The following is a 19038-nucleotide window of genomic DNA, read 5'->3' as shown; positions in this document are numbered from 1 at the left end:
GGAAACTTGGACATCCTTGGGATGGAGAAAAGATTTTCTCAACTGGTTCATTTCAAAACTATGCAAATATTTAACAGTCCTGCACTTTAACTGTACTATATTTCCCCCGGGGAGGAGACTGACCTATGTGTGTCTGCCATGCATATTAGCCCCTGGGATTTACTTTTAAAGAGACGTGCTGGGACACCGTCATTTTGCCATGCTTTGTTCTCAAGGTCCTTTGTAAGCTCAAGGGCATATGTTGGTGTAAAAGCTGTAAGGATTCATCAGTGTATTCAAGATGGTTCAGGCAGGGTTGCAGCGGCACTACAGATCTCTAATTTACACACATCAGCATTTAGTGCCGTTGCAACCCTAACCTGAGCCATCTTGCATGAGCTATATTTTGCCCTTTTGTGTGTGTGTGTGCAGCCATCAGTTTTTCTGTTAGGAAACCAAACCATGGTTCAAGATTTAGAACATTAACAGAAAAATAGTGACCTTGGTGTTGTGCCGTTTTGCACAGAATTGCAGCAACAGAAGTAGAAAATTCTTAACTGCAGTATACTTGGCTTTGACAATTCAACAGAAAAATGACCTTGTACAAGACCACTGGCTGAGATGGATGTCAGATCCACAGATGTACATACTGCACCTGTTGAAAAGGCAGTCCACATTGACACATATTACTGATATGGTCATCAGTTAGTAGTGAAGAGTTTATATTGCTAGTAAACTTTAGAATAAATGCTCTGATGGATGTTTTCCAACTTTCCAAGTTAGTTGTATTTCAAAAAATATCCGTAGTTTCTTATTGATGCAATAATTCACTTAGGCCATCATTAAAATATTTTCAGCTGTCCAAGCATTTGCTTGTGTTTTGGGTCGATTGACTGGATTGAAGGATAGTCTCTGCAAGTTTTCAACCCATCTGAAAAAAGCTCTGCAGAACAGTTCTTTTGTTTTCATACTTTGGAAAGTTTTCTGATCAGTCAGTGTCCTGCACATAAATGTGAAGATTTTGACCCATCATTCAGCACTACTGCATCTCAAGAATGACCAAAAAAAAAAAAAAAAAAAAGAAGAGAGATATTTGTTAATTTGAAGAGCTGGATTCGTCCTGGAGTAGTTTCTGCAGGACCACAGCCCCCTTTAAAAGAAATACTTGAATTGTGCAACACTACTGCAGGTAGAAAAATATTGGAAGCTGATGGAATTTACAGACTTCATGAGATGGGATGCTTATATAGCTGAAATGAACCATTCTATCTGCTGAACCTCAGAAGTGCTCACTTGAGCTTGAATACCAAGAAGACAGCATATAGAGAAGAAAATGTCATGGGTACTACCAAGTTGTAAGAGTGAGGAAGTTACATGTGCAGATATGAACAGGGAGAGAGCCACGGCCCATTGCCTCTAGCACTGCTGCGTGAGAAATGCACACTAACTTAGCCAGAGACCTGGCATGGATGAGAGCAGGAGTTCTGCAAGGAGCTCCCATTACGTACAGAGGAAAAGTATAGCTTTGCTGGAAAAAGCCTGGTAAAGGCTTGCAGGATTCATCTGAAAACACAAAAGCCCTGGTCCTTGTCCCAGTTACTATGAATGGATTGTCCAGGGGTGGACAAAAATTGCCAGGGGTTCTAGACACCCAAGCTGGCCTTGGAAATGCCACCAAAACTGCCTTCTCATTGAGTTTTGCTGCATCTTTAGTAGCCTAGGACTACATGCTGCCTTGGCTGGCCACCTCCCTGCCTTTCTTCTTTCTCCATCACACCAGCCTTGGGTATTTAATACCTAACTTAAAAAAAAATTATAGTTCCAAGGTCTTGCCTTAACTGAACTTTGAAACCTCAGGATTACATTATCTGAGAACTTGCTCCAACATGGAGCAAAGTGTGTGCAAGGTATGAACTGTTTTTTCCTCTTTCCCTTTTGAGAAGAGGAAAGGTTTTGGAATAGGTAGGAAACATCTCTTCCCAGAGGCCAGAGGGAAAAAAAAAAAAAAAAAAAAAAGGATTGGACAATATTCCTCAAAAAACTATCAGAAAACGAGTCATGAAACGGAACTCAATCTGCATGACTGCTCGAGTGTCTTTGATATCAAACACTCCCTCTCCTTCAACTTGTCCCCCCTCCCCTTTTTTTTTTTTTTAAGCTTGTGTAATTATTCCAATTACAGTATTAGCAATACTCCTGATATATTCCAATGTCAGCAAGATCAGAATCAGCCCTGGGAAACAGTGTTCTTTATGTATAGTTTCAACAGCAGTGAGGCTGTCAGATAACAGAGGCTGTCAGCAAGCAGCCTGTCTTATGCAGAGCACTTAAAATCTGAGGCTTAGTAGAGGAAGATCACCACTTCTTTTAGTCTATTCTGTTCAACTGCTCAAGTTATGCATGGTTTTGGATGTTTTGCTGGACGAAAGCCTGAGCTGCCAGAACTGTTCATAGTGAGCTTTTATCAGCCATGCTATTGCCCTCACCCTGCTGCGTTGTAATAAGCATTGGGATGGGTTTAACATGTGGCCAATGTTTTTCTCGTTCCATAATTTACAGACTAGCAGCCCTGGAGGATTCATGGTGGTCATTCTGTCCCCACTCCCTAGAGGATTTCTATATTTTAAATTATAAGTCACCGGATCAGAACTTTTCCACTGAGATGGGTGCCCCTCATCACCAGCACTTCCATGTTACACATTTGTTATTTGACCTGTTTGTTCCTTGCAGCAAAGGAGCAATTTTACCAAAGACATGGTGAGATCTCCTCACATTCCTTCCTTCTCACAACCTCTAGCTAGGGTTGATTTTCCCTTTATGTGAAAATGCTGCTGCCATAAAACATTTCACAATAGCTTGAGGGCTAGAAGTAATCCAACACTTGAGAGACCCGTAATCAATTTTTGCCTGTCTGAGGTGTGCTGATGTATTTGGACACATTCCTGGAAAAGCATATTTTGGGAAGTCCCCTATTCTGCTGATGTAAGTGTATTTTAAGGGATCCAAGGCATTATTTTCCCTTCTTTTGGGATTCTGACTGGGATTAGATGCGAGTAACATGCGAGGTTGCTCAAACAAGGGCAGTTCTGGGCATGACCGAAGTAAAACTATAGGCACTGGGGGTAGGTTACATGAGAAGGAGGTGCCTTCTGAGTTTAGACATGTTCCTGGTTGGGTGGCAGCTGGGCAGGGATTGCAATTTTGGATCCAAGTGTCTGACTTTCATCTCAGTCCTGCAGTAGGTGTGTACGTCTTTTATTAGAGCTTGTCCCTGTAGGTCTTGATCAAGATACCTGGTAATTGCCTTTGCTGGAGGGGCAAATAGATTGAAAGCTTTAATTTTGTCAGACAGACCTTGCGCAAATCAAGTCACTCTTTTCTCAGCCCTTTTCAGTATCAAATTTCTTGGCAAATACTGAGCTGGATCATGAACACTGGTCCATGTCAACACTTCTGTACCGTTCGCCAGTTCTAGCATATTATTAACTGTTCAGGTGTCTTATAGAAATATCAGATTGTGAGAACTAATCTCATTAATGGGGCTAAAGACCCACACCTTGAGGCTAACATAGGGTGGGACTTGTCACAGATGTTTGCTGTTCAAGTGTTTCATGGCCAACCCTAGCTTATAGTTGTAGCACTGTGATAGCTCTGATAGTGTAAAATACAAATCAAGGTGAAAAACCAGCTCTTACTAAATTGTTGACAAAATAGACAAGTTTTCCTCGAAGCTTGAAATAAAAGTGTAAATCTCTAAATTTTATTCCATTCAAGTGTCTATAGTAGGATCTAATTCAGTTCCTTGAGAAGGTGTCCTTCTCTCTCCCACTTGCATTTGGAGAGGGAAGCCAGACAACAGACAAAACCAAACACCTAAAGTAGGTGATGCTCATAGGCCTGCCCAATTTCTGCAGCAAATAAAACTTTTTCTGTAGCGGAGGGAAGGAGACAAGCTAAGCCAAACATTCTACATTGATAAGTGCAGAGTCTTCTCTGGAAGATGATTCAGAGAAGGAACCTATCTTAGCTCCTCTGAATTAACTACACAGAAGACATTTTCTTTTTGTTGCAATAAGCTTAGGAATATTAGTGTCACCAGGCTACAATTAGCCTTTGTAAATGCTCCTCTCAGTTATAAATCTCTGCATGAAGAAAGTACCTCAAGTTTTTAAAGCATGAGTTCAGTATACTCACTGGAGGTCTTCAGATCTAATTTTCACAAACACCGTGTACTAACAGACACCACCAGTAGACTGTCTGGTGTTTGACTTTGTTCCATTTGCAGTTTTAAAAAAAACACCACAACAAACCACGTATTTTTCCATTTATTTTTGAAAGCTTTAATACAGCTTAGCAGCATTAGTTTTATATCTGCAGGTGGGGGAATTATCACACCCTCTAAAACTAATGGACTTACCATTTTTTAGCTGCCACTAAATATGAGTGTGTGGTCTGAGGTCCCAGAGCTGCAGGGATGTTCTGAACTTTTCAGTCAGTGTATGTGTAACTGAGCTTTTTGGATAGGTGAGAAAAGGCTCATTTACTATTATGTCAAATTTTTTGTAAGGAATTTATTCCAATTTATATGGTGAACAACTAGGGTAGGGAAAGATAAGATACAGATATAAAAGCTCTCAAGTCAGACAAGAAGGATTTAATGAAATCACTTTCCTAAGGAGGCAGGTTAAATTTCTTTGCGAATTAAAAGGAGAAATGCATAAGCAGAAATCTGGGGTTAGTTCTGTATGTTAGTTTTGATCTTCATGAAAAACAAGATACTGAAATATTTTGCATGACAGAACTGAATCTCCAGCTCATGATTATAAATCTGAGGTCTGCAGTAACAAGAGGCAGGCTGAAATCAAAACATCTCACACTTTTTATTTATCCTCGTTACACTTCCCAGATGATGGAAAGTCTGCTCTTGTTAAGAGCAGTAACATTTTCCCCATTCCATAGAAGGAAAGAAGATATATCAAAGTAGATTACTTGAATCAGGTGTAAATTTGCGTATATTTGTTGCAGACAATGAGACTAAGTTTCTGGCCTCCCCTTCTTGCCTAAATTCTCATTTGTACGTTGCTGTTAAGGGATCAGCTGGGCTGGTTTGTCCACATTTCAAACAAATTTGAGACAAACTTAAAGCACCCACCTCTACATTGAAGATCACAATTCAGTCCCAGAGCCTGTTTAGTCCCTGTTGTCCCACAGGGCTGTCAGCTATTGACAGCATCAGCTCTGGCAGAGCTTCAGGATGTCTGGCAGAACTGTCCAGTCTATAAAATCCAGAGAAAACTTGCCAGCCGGAGTTGCCCGGGCCAGATTCACACTTAAGTATTGGAGTGTATATATTCACACTTTCTTTTCACTGCTTTCATGGCTGAAGTAAGCATATTTGCCAAGTGTCTACTATTTCACTCTAGCCCTAACAGTCCCTTTGGTGTTTTGTTAACAGTAAAAGCACATCTGTTCCAGAGAAAGATACTGCAGTAAAATATTTAAGAAACTAACAGCTTTAATTACTTAATTACAAGCTTACTTGAATTTTGTAACAGGTAGAGAAATAGTGAAAAGATCGAATTAATGACAAGTCTAAATAAAAATAAGAACAAAGCAAACCATTCTACTTGATTGCCTGTGGTAGCTAGAGTCAGATGACTTCAGTACGAATGCATATATCCAGGAGTGCATTTCATAAAATGATAACCTTTTCTCTAGTTAATGGCTTAATTTTCAAAGTTTAGATCCAGACCTGAGTTCCCTGAAAGCTTAGGCTTTTATGGGGCTCCTTTTAGACACAAGGATTAGTACTGATTGATTTCCTTTATTATTTTGTTTTTAAAATGAATTCATCATGGGCATATTTTTCTGTGGAAAAAAGCTTTGTAGAAATCCTTGGATGCTGTAAAAGAAAATAACTCAAAAGAATTCGTCTAGCGTGACCATTTATTATTTTCAAAAGAGATCTTTCAGTTTTTAACATAACAAAGGTATCTTGAAGAGCACATCTGAACAGTGAGCTAACTTTTTGCAGAAGACTCAAGAGAAGTTTCCATGGGTACTAATAATTAATATCCAGTTTTGAAAAGCCATATGAATCCCTCTCTAAATGACACAAATGGTAAAAGTGTTTTTTAACGTACAAAGGTGTTCTCATTGTACAAAGAATATACAGTGTCAGCTAGCTTCTGCAGGCCAATAAGCAAGAAAAGTCAGCAGCTCATCTGTAAATAAAGCATGCGCCCCTAAAAAGAGCATAGCCAAAATTCCACACAGAAAGACCTGCTTCAGAGAAAGCAATTCTGCCTGGGCGTAGTTATCCACAGAGATACATAATTTTCTACTATAAATAAGTTAAATGCAGTTAATGACAGTGGAACCATATTGATGATCAGCATTTATTTTACCTCTCCCATGTTTTGGAAGAACTGCATAGTATTCTATGCTGTTTGTTCAGCATATATATGTTTATTTAGAGCTTTTTAAAAGTTGAAAAACCTGAAAAAATGAAGTTGAAAATAGAAAAAAGCTAAAATTTTATTATTCATATATATATATTCTATCTCTTGTTTGATAAATATGTGAAATAATTTTAGAAAATAACATTCTAAATCGTACAAACATTTTACAATTGCAACTTTTCAGCTGTGTTTAAAGAAAGCAGAACATAAGCCCATCAGAAGGCTAATGTAATTTTAATGTACCTCTGCATATGTTCTGTTATTCTGGTTTACAAAGCCATATTAGATGCAGAAGCAAGAACTTTTTTATGGGTTAGGCTTTAAAGTGGAAATTTAAAGTAGCAAATAAGCAACATGGAGAGTCAATAGTTGAGGGGAATTAGGGAAGGATACCAGTTACTCTCATTTGCCTTCTGTAAGAGCTTTCTACCTAGGTAAAGTGCTAGTGTAGTGTTTATAATTTAAAATATCACAATATTTGCACAGATTATACACAGAAATAGGCAGGGTTGCATTTAATACACCCCATTTTTAATAAAAAACATTTCTCATAAACAGATATTTCCAGCTCTTTCAATAGTCTTGTATGAAAACACTTGTAATCTTTGCTTTTATGGGCAACAATATATAATTAATATACTGGAATTGCACGGTAACACATCAAAATCTACGTAATTTAGAAACGGAAATTTTCATTTTCTGAAGGCATTCTTTGCAGTGTCTCACTCTTGCTGCCTAGTAAGTTGGTTAGAATTCAAATACTACAGAAATAATGCTTCAAAGAAAACTGATCAAGTGCCATTTACAAAGGTACAAAATATACATCAAAGTTAATATCTTATTAAATAAAATATACAGATTAGAATCACAGAATTATACAATGATTTGGGTTAGAAGGGACCTTAAAGATCATCTAGTTCCAACCCCCCTGCACGGGCAGGGATACCTTTCGTTAGACCATTAGCTCATTACCCGATGTTCCAAATCATTAGCTAACACCTTATTTTAAGGAATAAACTTCCAAAGAGCTTTTCCTCTCCAATACAGAAGAATTACACAACAGTTCATTTTAACTGCCAATAGCAAAGGACTGAGTTAATAATTCTGCATAGTGAGGGCCAAAAATGATCCCTGGTGGACTGCCAGTAAAGTCAATGGGAAACTCTAGAGATTGGTTTCACCTAAGGTATCAGAGCCTGATTAAATATTTATAGTAGTAACACCAGTCATTATCACTGCAGTGGCTGTTAAACCTCCATGAGAATTCTTCTGCAATCTAGCAATTCACGTACCATTAAAATAAAGTGTTGCCAACGTACTTGGTGTTCACTCTGTTGTTAAAACAGTGAGCTGTGAAAACTGCCGACTTATTAAACTGTTCTCCCTGAAAACAGATGAGTTTTAGAAAAAATAGCAAGTTCCCACTTAAACCAGCCATCGTAATTTTACAGTTTGGAATGAATGATAAGTGCTTGTATGTTAGGTTAGCAAAGAGGTGTAACACCAGCTACTACTACAGCAGCGTCACATCCCTGACGTTTACTCTTGGTCCAGGCGTATATTAACCATGGCAAAGCATCGGCTGATGCTCTGAAACAGTGGTAGGATGCAAACATCTGTGAGGCTCTTCCATAGAATCTGCACTGAAGGCAAGACCATGAGACAGGTTTTCACAAAAGGCATCACAATCCTGTAAAAGAGAAAATGGAAGATTTGAAGACGGCCGCTGCTATAGCACAGGGAAATCAGAATAACCAAGCACAAGTGTGAGATCTTATGGAAGAGGAAGTGATTTTCTAACTAAATCTTTAAACAAGTTGATTTTATACTCTTGCACTCATTCTCCATCCATTTTGTTCCTTCACAGCCTCACACCTGCACATGCAGAAGCACCATAATGCATGTGCCCCTCTGGCCAGGATCACTTGCGTGCAACGCAGAGGACAGCAGAGGCCAGCTTCCTTTTCATCATGGCTCTGCTTCTTCTTAATTGGCAATGCTGAGCTAACTTTTGGATATGCATTTTACAGGGGTGAACTTTTGCTGTTCTCCCCATGCTGCTGGAAGGGCTGGTACATGTTGTAGGCTGCAGCCTTGGTGCCACCCCACTGTGGCTGAGGAGCAGAGGGCCTATCTGAGTGTGGGTTTTTGCTCCTTAACAGAAATGCTACATTCCCCAGTTTGATCCAGTGCTGGTAATAACACTCTTTAAAACCTGGTTTTGCTCTGCAGTCCCTTCTAGTGTTTCTTTTATCCCTCTCTGTCTCTCTCTCTCTCACACACACATACAAACACAGAGGCCACGTGCATGTTGCCATTCCTGCCTCATTCGACCAACCTAACTGGCTGTTACAAGTGCTACAATAAAACAGAAACAGTAAAGCAATATCCAGTTAGATTGGATTAGCATAGTACAGACACATGCTGAACCTCAGAAAAATGGGATCTTGCTGATGCTGGAGAGTTTTTTAATTGTGGATGAGAAACTACAGTAGAATAAGGTCATAACTCCTGGTCAGGGGAAAGATTTTTTTAATTCACTTAGAGTCCATACTTGAAAGTATTGTGCTTCCATCTCTTGAGCACTAGGAACCATGTGAGGATGCTCTCCATATGTCCCACTTCCAAAGCAATGTCATTAGTGGTGGCTTAAGCTAAGCATACTAAAAATAGAATGAGCCAGAAGAGCACATACGGGTAGCTCAGGGGGGTCAGTGGATACATGATAACTGACCACACTATTTCAAGTTATTCTCCTGTTTTAATAATTTACTGGCCAAAACCCCATGTCATTTCATTAAGCTGGACATTCCTATTTGGATGCAAACAAATTAAATGTGTAAATAATTTATGTAATACTGAAGTGGTACTAGAGCAAGGTTTTTATAAAACCTCTGTGCCATATAAAACACATTTATTTCCTAAGTTAGGTAGAAGAAGCTCTTTATCAAGATTATCCATTCTAGTTTGTTCTTGCTTTCAACATATAATATCCTAGTCTTGGTGTCCATGCAATTCCTTTGCAGAACTCTCATTGACTTTGGTTGGAATGACAGGAAAGATTCAATTTTCTAGTTCATCATGAGTCTGTATTGCAAGTTTGTGTATTCCCAATGAGTACTGCTCAGTACAAAGTAGAAAAAACATTGTATATTTTTAAAAAGCTGTAGCTTAGAAATGTAAAGAGTCAAAATGAATAATTTTCAATGTTTGCCTAACCAGATTCTCAGCTTTTATCATACAATGCAAGCCATGTACTAGTGTGTCTATGTTGCACTCTAAGCTAACCCAGATGGATTTACACAAGAATAGTTTTTCTAAAACCTTCTCTTCTTTTGTCTCTGCTGAAACAGCTAGTAATATACACAGCATATAGAACTGTGAGTGTTACTGGAATAATATGCATCTGGTTTTAAAATGAACTCAATAAACTATGTGTTTTATAACCACCTATAATATCACTGCATATAAAATAGTTTCTAGAGAATAAAATTAGGGCTTCACATGTTAGAATACAGTTGATAAACATCAGTAATGCAAAGGGAAAAAAACCTGGTATTTCTCCAAGCAACGCAGAGAAAACACCAGAAATGGCTATTCAGCTTTTGTTAACTTCACCTCTTTTGCATTTCAGTTAGTTTATGTCACTGTTCCTTTGCTGCAATCTAAAATTAATTCATCCTGCATTTTTTGTAAGCCTAACTGAACTGCAGAGAAGCAGAAAAGCTGACATTTCTATTGGATCCTCCATTGTCAAAATCACACCAAATATAAACTAAAAAAATACCACACTAAGTAGAATTTTCAAATAAAGATATAGTGAATCACAAGGATTTCATTAGGGACGGCTGGAAAAGCAGCGCTCATACTACTTGCAATGTCTGTAGAGGTCATTCACACAGTACCAGAAATCAACCTCTTTTGAGAACATTAAATACAACAAATATATACAATGTTTTGGTAACATTTTATAATCTGTTAACACCTGCTATCTGATTTTATGGTAAATGCATGTGAAAAAACAACTTAGGGTAACTCTGTAGGACCATTTGTGAAACACTTCAGCAACCACAGCTAACTAATGTAAATAACTTTCAATTTTAAAATAAAAGTCAGTCTACTTGGACAGCAATTAATCAAACAGCCTTCCTCTGAGAAGAAAATCCTTTATAGTCAAGAGAGGAGTAAAAGGTACTTTCTAACTTTAAATATATGAGTCTGTCTATATATGTATCTACGTGTATCTAAGTACGCATCCTGCTCTGCATTGGATATGTTATCCTACCATGTGGCATTCCCAAATCATCAGAAGGTACAATGTGACTTCCTTGGAATAACCAGGCACACTTAAAATAACCAAGCACCATTAGATGCCATGTATTTGGGTTTGTAACCTGTTAGATAAACATTAATACATACTCCCATCCCTGTGGGTTTACCCCAGCCTGCACTTCTATTCACAGAGATGGTCACTCCTTGAGTAACATCTTACAGTGGAAGGAAAGTCGGCATCAAGACATATATCATCATTTTCTGCAATACTGGTACTCTTGGTCTCACCACATGGGAATACAGCATTGGGAATACAGCAGTTTTCCAGTGCATGAAGGGAGCCTACAGGAAAGTTGGGGAGGGACTTTTTACAAGAGCTTGTATTGAGAGTACAAGAGGTAATGGATCAAAACTGGAAGAGGGGAGATTTAGATTAGACATTAGGATGAAATTCTTTAATTTGAGGATGGTGAGACACTGGAACAGGTTGCCCAGGGAAGCTGTGGAAGTCCCATCCCTGGAAGTGTTCAAGGGCAGGTTGGATGGGGCTTTGAGCAACCTGATCTAGTGGGAGATGACCCTGTCCATGCAGGGAGCTTGGAATTAGATGATCTTTAAGGTCCGTTCCAACTCAAACCATTCTATGATTCTATGAAGAAAATCAAAGCTCTGATGAATTTAGCTGAAGTGTACCCAAGGCATTTCAACAATCTATTTGACCTCTCATTGAATCTTGCTATGTCTATACATCATAAAATACCCATCCTTTCACTAAACAGAAGGAACCACCTCTTTTGGGAACTGTTGAACTGAAAAGACAAAATTACTCATTTTTTTTCCATCCTATCCTATCCTATCCTATCCTATCCTATCCTATCCTATCCTATCCTATCCTATCCTATCCTATCCTATCCTCTCTTCTTTCTGTTCAAGACATAACATCTACAAAATTATACCCAACAACCTTTCCTACATTTGATTACATTACTTTTCTTCTGCCAACCACTGAGGGAACTTTATTGAGAACTAAACTCCTCTTGGAAATGGCTGAGCACAATTTAATTCCCACTGACAGAGGTATTTTCAGTTCAAAGCAGCTCAACTTTTCAGAGTTGGGCGGAGTCGTCATTCAATATTAATTCAGATTCCTGCTTCTAAGTGAAGAATCACATCTTCTCCTGTAAAGGTTTTCAAAATGGAATCTCAGATATGTCTTAATGCTATTTTTTAAATGCTATACCATTCAGTGGTTAAACTACCTAATTGAAAGTATGCACATGTACTACATCATGATTGTGAACTAAAAGTCTTGCATGGCTGTAAAATACAAACACGCATTGTGAACAGACTGCTAAATATTACCTAGCAGTTGCAGAGCTTCTTGTTGAGTCCCACTAACCTTTTGGATATTCATGACTTGGAGATAACCACCAAAGTCTTCCAGGACACATACATAGTATATGAAGTGCATCAAAACCAAACACTATATATCCCAGGGCCTGGGTAGACTGGAAAATAAAAAACTAAAAAGAAAGCAAGACAACATCCACCTACTTCCTCATCAGAAGCCAAGGGATATCCACTGGACATGAACGAAGAGACATCAGGGCAACACAAGATCCTAAATTGGGTCTTCACAACATAGCTGTACTGTAATTTCTTTTGATTTCAGACAGTCAGTACGGAGATGTTTTGGGGGTTGAGTATGATAGCAATAAGTTTTGTAAACTGGGTTGTGGAGAATGAGGTAAGAGATGACACAAATCCTTATCTACTCTGCATATGAATCCCTGGCTACATCTTAGCACTGTGTATGGAAGTTCAAGCTGAGAGAAGCTTTAAGTACCTGCTGCTCTGGCTGAGTTCTTGTGCTTTAGAGCCCATCTCAGACCCAAAACCCAAGATATGGATTGTCAAATGAAGCACTGATTCTCAGCATAAATACACAAAATACAAGAACACTATTCAGACAAGACTACAACAAAGCATATATGAGATTCAAGTGTTAATGTCCAAGAAGTGACAAACATGTGGCTTGGAACAACAATCAGTCCCTGATCTATAATAAAGAAAATTTTCTATGTGCTGCCTGAAAAACTGGCAGTGTTCTGCTCATCTTTAAAAATCAATAACCTTAACAGCCTCAATCTAAGGTGATGTTTAAAAGCTTGCTCAGATATTCCCAGAAAGATATTAAAACTCAGTCTTGACAACTTCCACAATCTCTGGTGAGAATAACAGCCATTGGTAAAAGAGAAGAAATGTGGAGAAGTAGCCACCCTTGAACTGGCTTGTCACCAACCTGCTTGCTGGCACAGTTTCAGTTCATCAGTACCTTTTTCCAGGTAGTGTAAAACTGGACTGTGGTTCAAGCAGCCAGTCTGAGAACAGATCCAGTTCCTTCTATATCAGCAAAAATAAAAATTAAAGTGTATTATTACATCTTACTTTACTTTCTTTTTGCTTTCCATGAAGTCTCACATATTTGATTCCTTCTTTAGAAAACTTTTTGCTGATGAAAGCCAGTATTTACTGTCAGGTATGGAGGGGGCACAGCTCCTGAGCTGTCCTTCATGCATGAGGACTGCTGAGTCACTTTTGTGGATTTTTAGCATGCTGATAAAACTGTCACAACATGTGTGACAATCAACAGAGCTTTGTGCTTGAGCACTTCCAAACGTTCTCAAAGCACCTACAAATCTACCCTCAGGAAAGGATCCCCTGGGACAGATCAACATCATCAACTCACTGTTTGGATGAGGAAAGTGAGGCACAGAGAATGTGACAAGCCCTGCTCCAGGCAGCCATGTCGGAGGGTGTGGTCAGGGTTTTCCCATGATGTTTCAACAGCTGAAGAATTACCTGGAACTCCTTCCTCTCACCCACAAAAAAAGATTCAAGGGGGCTACATGGGAGTCACTACCATGTATTCAGGCCCCTTATGCCAACACTGACTAATGCCTCTGAGATCTGTTGTTCCCACGCTACTCAATTCAAATGCGGAAACACTGAACTCCTTACTCCCAAAAAATCTGGAATGTGGAGAGTTGCAGATAAGCTATCCTAGTCTCTGTGTGTTCCACTTCTGTGTTGGAGCAAATCCAGGTTGTGGGAAAGAAAGACGGTGTTGAGTTTGGATGGCAGCACTGGATGGGATCTGAGGGGGTACAGACAGAGCTAGTTTTTCACACCCATCCCAGATGCAAGGAAGCAACCTGAAAGATCACTTCTGTAGACACAATGAACATAGGGAAGGAAAATTAAGTCGTTGGGGAAGCAAGTATGTTCAAAGAAAGTCAAGGGAAACTTTTCAAATGAAGTGGCACATTCAGATAGTCCTATTTCAGATGCACTGAGAACCTACAGTCCCTGAAAGAGTCACTTGGGACCACTTGCATAAATAGAAACTGACCTCTGAGTCCTGGTTCAGTGAAACTCATGTCTGTGTATCCAGGCTGTGAAACCCAGATACACAATCATTCTGAAGCACAACATATCTTTAATCTTAATAAATTGAGCATCAATTAATTCTTCCATCAATATTTCACTACTGGAAATCTGTAAGCCCACTATGCCCTTTTGCAGTCACACAGTACACTATGGCACAGAGAGAGCTGACAGACCTAAAAGTCTGGGCACACTATACAGTGTTCATAAAATTTGGGAGACCAGAGGAGCAGCAGGTGGGCAGCTCTAACTTAGGCTGCAACTCCTTAAGATGTTATGCAAACTTTATGCTCCAAAATTCAAGTTAATCAGGTTTTGAAGTGGCTCGTGACAGTGTTAGCTACACAAACATCCATTCCACTTCCAAAAACTGAAATCTGCACCCACAAGACTGCAACCACAGGTTCAGACAACCAATCTATTACTATTGCTTTGAGTTTGTTTTCCAGTTTCTGGGTTGTATTTTGTTCTCCTTAATGACTTCTTCGTGATTCCAGTGTTACCCAAGTCAAATGAGACAGCCCAAATCCCATGTATACAGAAACTCCTGGTTTGCAGGAATGATGTTGGTAACCTGCATTCACTCCTTCCTCTGCAGCCTTGTGGATTCTCAGTTCTTTCCTCAAGCTGTTCTTTTCACTGCTTTTCCTCCTTCTCCACAATCATCTGCCTTTCTGATCTCGAGGTACTTTTCCCTGATATTCTGCCAGAATATTCTGTTTAAAGCACATCAGGCTTGCTGTGATTGGGAGGGCTACTATACTTGCCTGTGAACCTGGGCCATGGGGCACTGCACTTAGAGGTGGCCATGCACCAGACAAAAGGCTGTGACAGCAGATTTTGTGGCTGTAGCAAAGAAAAAGCAAGCTGGGCCCAAAACAGTCTCTTCAGTCAGTGCGGAAAAAAGCAGAAGAGGTAACCACCCTGAGAAGGTGTCAAGTGTAAGTAATGCTTCTGTCCAGGTCTTTCATTTCAAATACATGTGTTTTAACAATGTCTGTACTCCAGTTAACAAAACCCGAGCAGTCATTACTACTACTCCAGAAACCAGCCAAGGCTGGGATACACTGGGGTAGGTACCATGCAGATGGTAAAACAGGCTCTCTGCCCTCAGGAACTTAGACAGACAAGGCAGACTGCTGGTGTGAACAAGCAGGGAACTGCATCCCAGAGCAAACGTTTTAATTTCCCTCCCTTTAAAAACAGATGTAAATCGATCCGACTACCGGTTGAAAAGGCAGTGGACAACATTTAGGCACTAAATCAACACGAGCGTTTCCTGAGCTGTCTGCAGAGCCCACGCACCGACGAGCACCAAGATGCACTTACCAAATGTGCAGCCAGCTGAGCACCGCAAAGACAAGCGCCAGAATCAGGGCCATGGGTATGGCAAGGACCAGGGTCAGGAGCTTGTAAATCAGGTACTTGCTGAGCTCAAAGAGAGCGTGGCTGCAGATCCAGACTTTGTCGAAGGAGTGGGTTAGCTGGGGCTCCGCGATCACATCCTCGAAGCCCACCTGGAACGAGAAGCAGCTCTGCCTTAACGCGGAGCTGGGACCAGGGGAGACCGTCGGTGTCCCCGCCGGCCCCGGCCTGCCCGTCCAGCCTGCACCCCGGCCCCCCCGCTCCGCGGCCCGGCGCAGCTCCCCGCGGGCTGGGTCCCCGCGGCCGCGGGCCGATGCGCACCTGGAGGTGGGCGTTCATCCCGCGGGGGTCGCGGTCCAGCTCGTCCTCCGCGCACTTCTCAGCCTCCAACAGCGCGGGGCCGCCGCTCGGCGGGAAGTTGTCGTCGTCCATGAAGATGCGAGTGTCCGCCTTCTCCGTCTCCAGCCCCATGGCGGTGCCCGCTGCTCCCCGGCACCCGGCCCGGCCCGGCCCGGCCCTGCCCCGTCCGCTGCCGCGGCGCCGCGGGGCTGGGGCGGAGCTGGGCTGCCCGGGACACGCCCCGCGGGCCGGGACGCACCCTCGCTGGAGCTGGGTCGAAGGGGACCCCGGGCTGCGTCTCGGAGTAGGAGTCTTGGGCAGCGAGGGACCTGGCGCCCGAAGCCCCTGCGGGCAGCCCAGCCGCCCCCCGGCCCGACGGCAGCTCTGAGGGTCGGGGCGTCCGGCCAGCCCCCGCCCCTCTGCTGCCCGAGGCGCCCGGCATGTTTCTTTCCCCATTCATCCCAAATCCCCGGGCAGCCGGCCCCGCGCCGCGCTCCCTGCCGCCTCACGCCTGGCTGAGATTTGTAGGAGCAAGCGTTTGTGGCACTGCAACAACAACAGTTGGAATTTTCCTGGCAGCAGGAAAAAATAAACAAAACAGCCGAGGCGGTTGTGCATTAGGCCGTATTGGGTCGTATCTGCTTCCGGCTTTCCAGCTGTGGGGAGCAAGTGGAGAAGAAGGAGGAAAGAGGTGTCACCACTGCACACCAGGGTTCCCATGTCCAGCCGCACCGGTCTGATAGACTTCAGCTTTACTTACTGGTCTCATACTCACTAAACTGCCTAACGGTTGCCACAACAAAACAAGGCATCCATCGCTGCCAATTATTTCCTATAGTTCGAGAACATGATTTAAGCCTAAGAGTGATCCTTATAAAAGTTAGCAAATAAAATATTTTATAATATTGATAGGCAGTGTGAGCTCATGAGCTGTCAGGAGTACTTTCTTGCTGCATTCAGTAATCTCAAACACCCACCAGTCTCAGAAAGAGAAGGGATATTGCTAACCAGTGACCCAGGCTTGTTGAATTTCAAGGAAGCTGGTACTGGTAATTTTCTTTAATTTTCACTACTGCATTAAGATTGGTTTTAATATTTGAGAAGCTCGCAGGAAAGTGAAATAAAAATAACTATGCAAGGTCAGGGTAGGAAATCACTTAATACAATGCTCTGGACCTTATCACATTGTTCTTGACCGGATAACTTCTGCAGAAAAGCTTCACATCTATGTGTAACTCATGTTGTTATTTTTTTCTCCCACGCTGATGAGTTTAGTGATACTGGTGTCACGTAAATGGTTTGGATCCAGTACTGTCACTGTGCCTCACTAATTATAAAAGCATGCAAATACAAGTTTACAACAGGTTCAAATGCAAGCAAAGAACTAGCATGATGACTCAAGGTGTACTTATGAGCCGCATTTCTACCCCTCCAGTTCCTTTTTGTTCTGTGAGGTTGGAGGAATAGAAAGGCCAATTGACGGACTTGATGTTCAGACCCACCCTTCAGAATACTTCTGTCCAGCAACTAATATTTTTTAGCCTATAGATATGGGAAGCTGAGTGCAGCCCAAAGGCATTCAGCAGACTTTTAGTGGCTGCTTGGGTCAAGCACAGAAATTTGGGTTTGGTGCTGCTGAAAAGCAAGGTAGGAGCAACCAGCAGAATATCCCAAACTAGCCCATTGGCTACTGAATTGAGACTGTACTGGTTTATATCAACTATTTTCAACCTTCTCTTTCACTAGAGTAATGGATCAGGGTGCATGTGCACAAGCAGGGAGCTGCTTTTGAGTACTTCTACCTATTTTGCAACCACCTTGCTACATCTCACTCCAACCAGCTGGAGCAGGGAGTCTGTAGCTCCATCTGCTCAGCTTCAGCTTTGCTAAAAGCTAAGGGGGGTTCTCCTTGCAAGATCACCCAGACCATGTCCTGTCACTGGAGAGTGTTCTTGCAGAATCAGCCCTGTTGTAAAAAGTAAATAGCACTTTTTGTTAATGCCCGTCTGTTTTGTGAAATTTGTTATTGTAATAGCTGATAAATGTTGATGTCTGTCAAGACAGCTCCGTGGAAAACGAAATCTTCCTTCATAATCTCTTAGGATTTGAAATAAACTTGATGTAATTGCTCCTGAAAGAAAAATGTTTTTCATGAAAAGAATGTTTAAAGCAATAAAAGCTCACGGCTGTAGACAACTTGGGATGTTGCTTATTAAGAACCCCTTAAAACATGCTGTTTTCTATTGCTGTTGTCGTTATTTTGGAAATTCATTGTATACAAATTATCACATTAGGCTGATGGCAGTGCCTGAGTAGTATCAGTCTCTGTTCCTTGGCTTTTCTGGCAAATGTATGGAAAACAAGGAGGCATATGCAATATGCAGTAAGAAGGAGTTTTTCAGTTTCCCCCAGAAATGGTCTCTCCGCAGGACTGCCTGGCTCTGCTTCCTGCCAGCATGGCTGGAAAAAACAGTTCGAAAAACAAAAATAAGAATGGAGAGCAATGACCATAAACGGGGTAGAGATCTTATCTGCTCTTATATATGTATAATATCCTCTGAAGGTGTATATATATGTGTGTGTATATATTTATGTATATTTTAAATCTCTGTATAGTTAAAAAACAGAGAATTACATTGTATGGCATGAAACGTGTGTGTGTTTCCAAACTTTGGCGCAGGTGTAGTTCTTTATGGCACTTATGAGCTTCATGCTATTGAGGAGATACTGTGAATTTATTGCTGTATTTTAAGAATAAGTGGATGGGTGAAATTATTCATTATTACAACTTCTTTGTATTAGAATAGCCTCTCATAACTTATTGCAGTATAGAATGCACAAACATTGAACAAGCTGTAGACTCTCAAGGAGCTTGTAATCGAAATTATAGACACAGGATGACTGATGGATGAAAACATCCAGAGAGGGCATCCCAGGAAACAAGCAAGGTTGTGGTGGGCTCAGTAGTTTTAGTGCTACATTTTTGTACATGTTATTGGAAGGGGAGTTTTAAGAACTGGTGTGGAGAAGGATTATGAAGACCTATCTTGCACTTTCACAGCAATTCCTCTGAGGTGTGAAGTGCAGCATAAGGACAAACAGCCCAGCTTGTACACAGGGTTTTGGAAGAGGAAAGTTCTCAGTGAAGAAGTTTTTGTGTTTGTCCATTGCAAAG

At 41.2% G+C, this 19038-nt stretch overlaps 1 protein-coding gene across 1 annotated transcript; it reads right to left on the bottom strand.

Moving 5' to 3' along the window:
• Positions 1 to 5907: 5907 nt before the first annotated feature.
• Positions 5908 to 16207, bottom strand: CAV2 (caveolin 2). The gene is made up of 3 exons (XM_051607897.1): positions 15846 to 16207; positions 15489 to 15676; positions 5908 to 8130 (listed from the first exon to the last, which is right to left on the bottom strand). The coding sequence occupies exons 1-3, from the start codon at positions 15993 to 15995 to the stop codon at positions 7980 to 7982; spliced, it is 489 nt and encodes a 162-aa protein (XP_051463857.1). The 5' UTR covers positions 15996 to 16207; the 3' UTR covers positions 5908 to 7979.
• Between the last annotated feature and the right edge of the window lie 2831 nt (positions 16208 to 19038).

This window comes from Apus apus, chromosome 1 (assembly GCF_020740795.1).
Source record: "Apus apus isolate bApuApu2 chromosome 1, bApuApu2.pri.cur, whole genome shotgun sequence".
In the NCBI taxonomy this organism is placed as follows: Eukaryota; Metazoa; Chordata; class Aves; order Apodiformes; family Apodidae; genus Apus; species Apus apus.
Note: the sequence above shows the minus strand (reverse complement) of the source record. Positions and strands in the feature narration are given on the sequence as shown.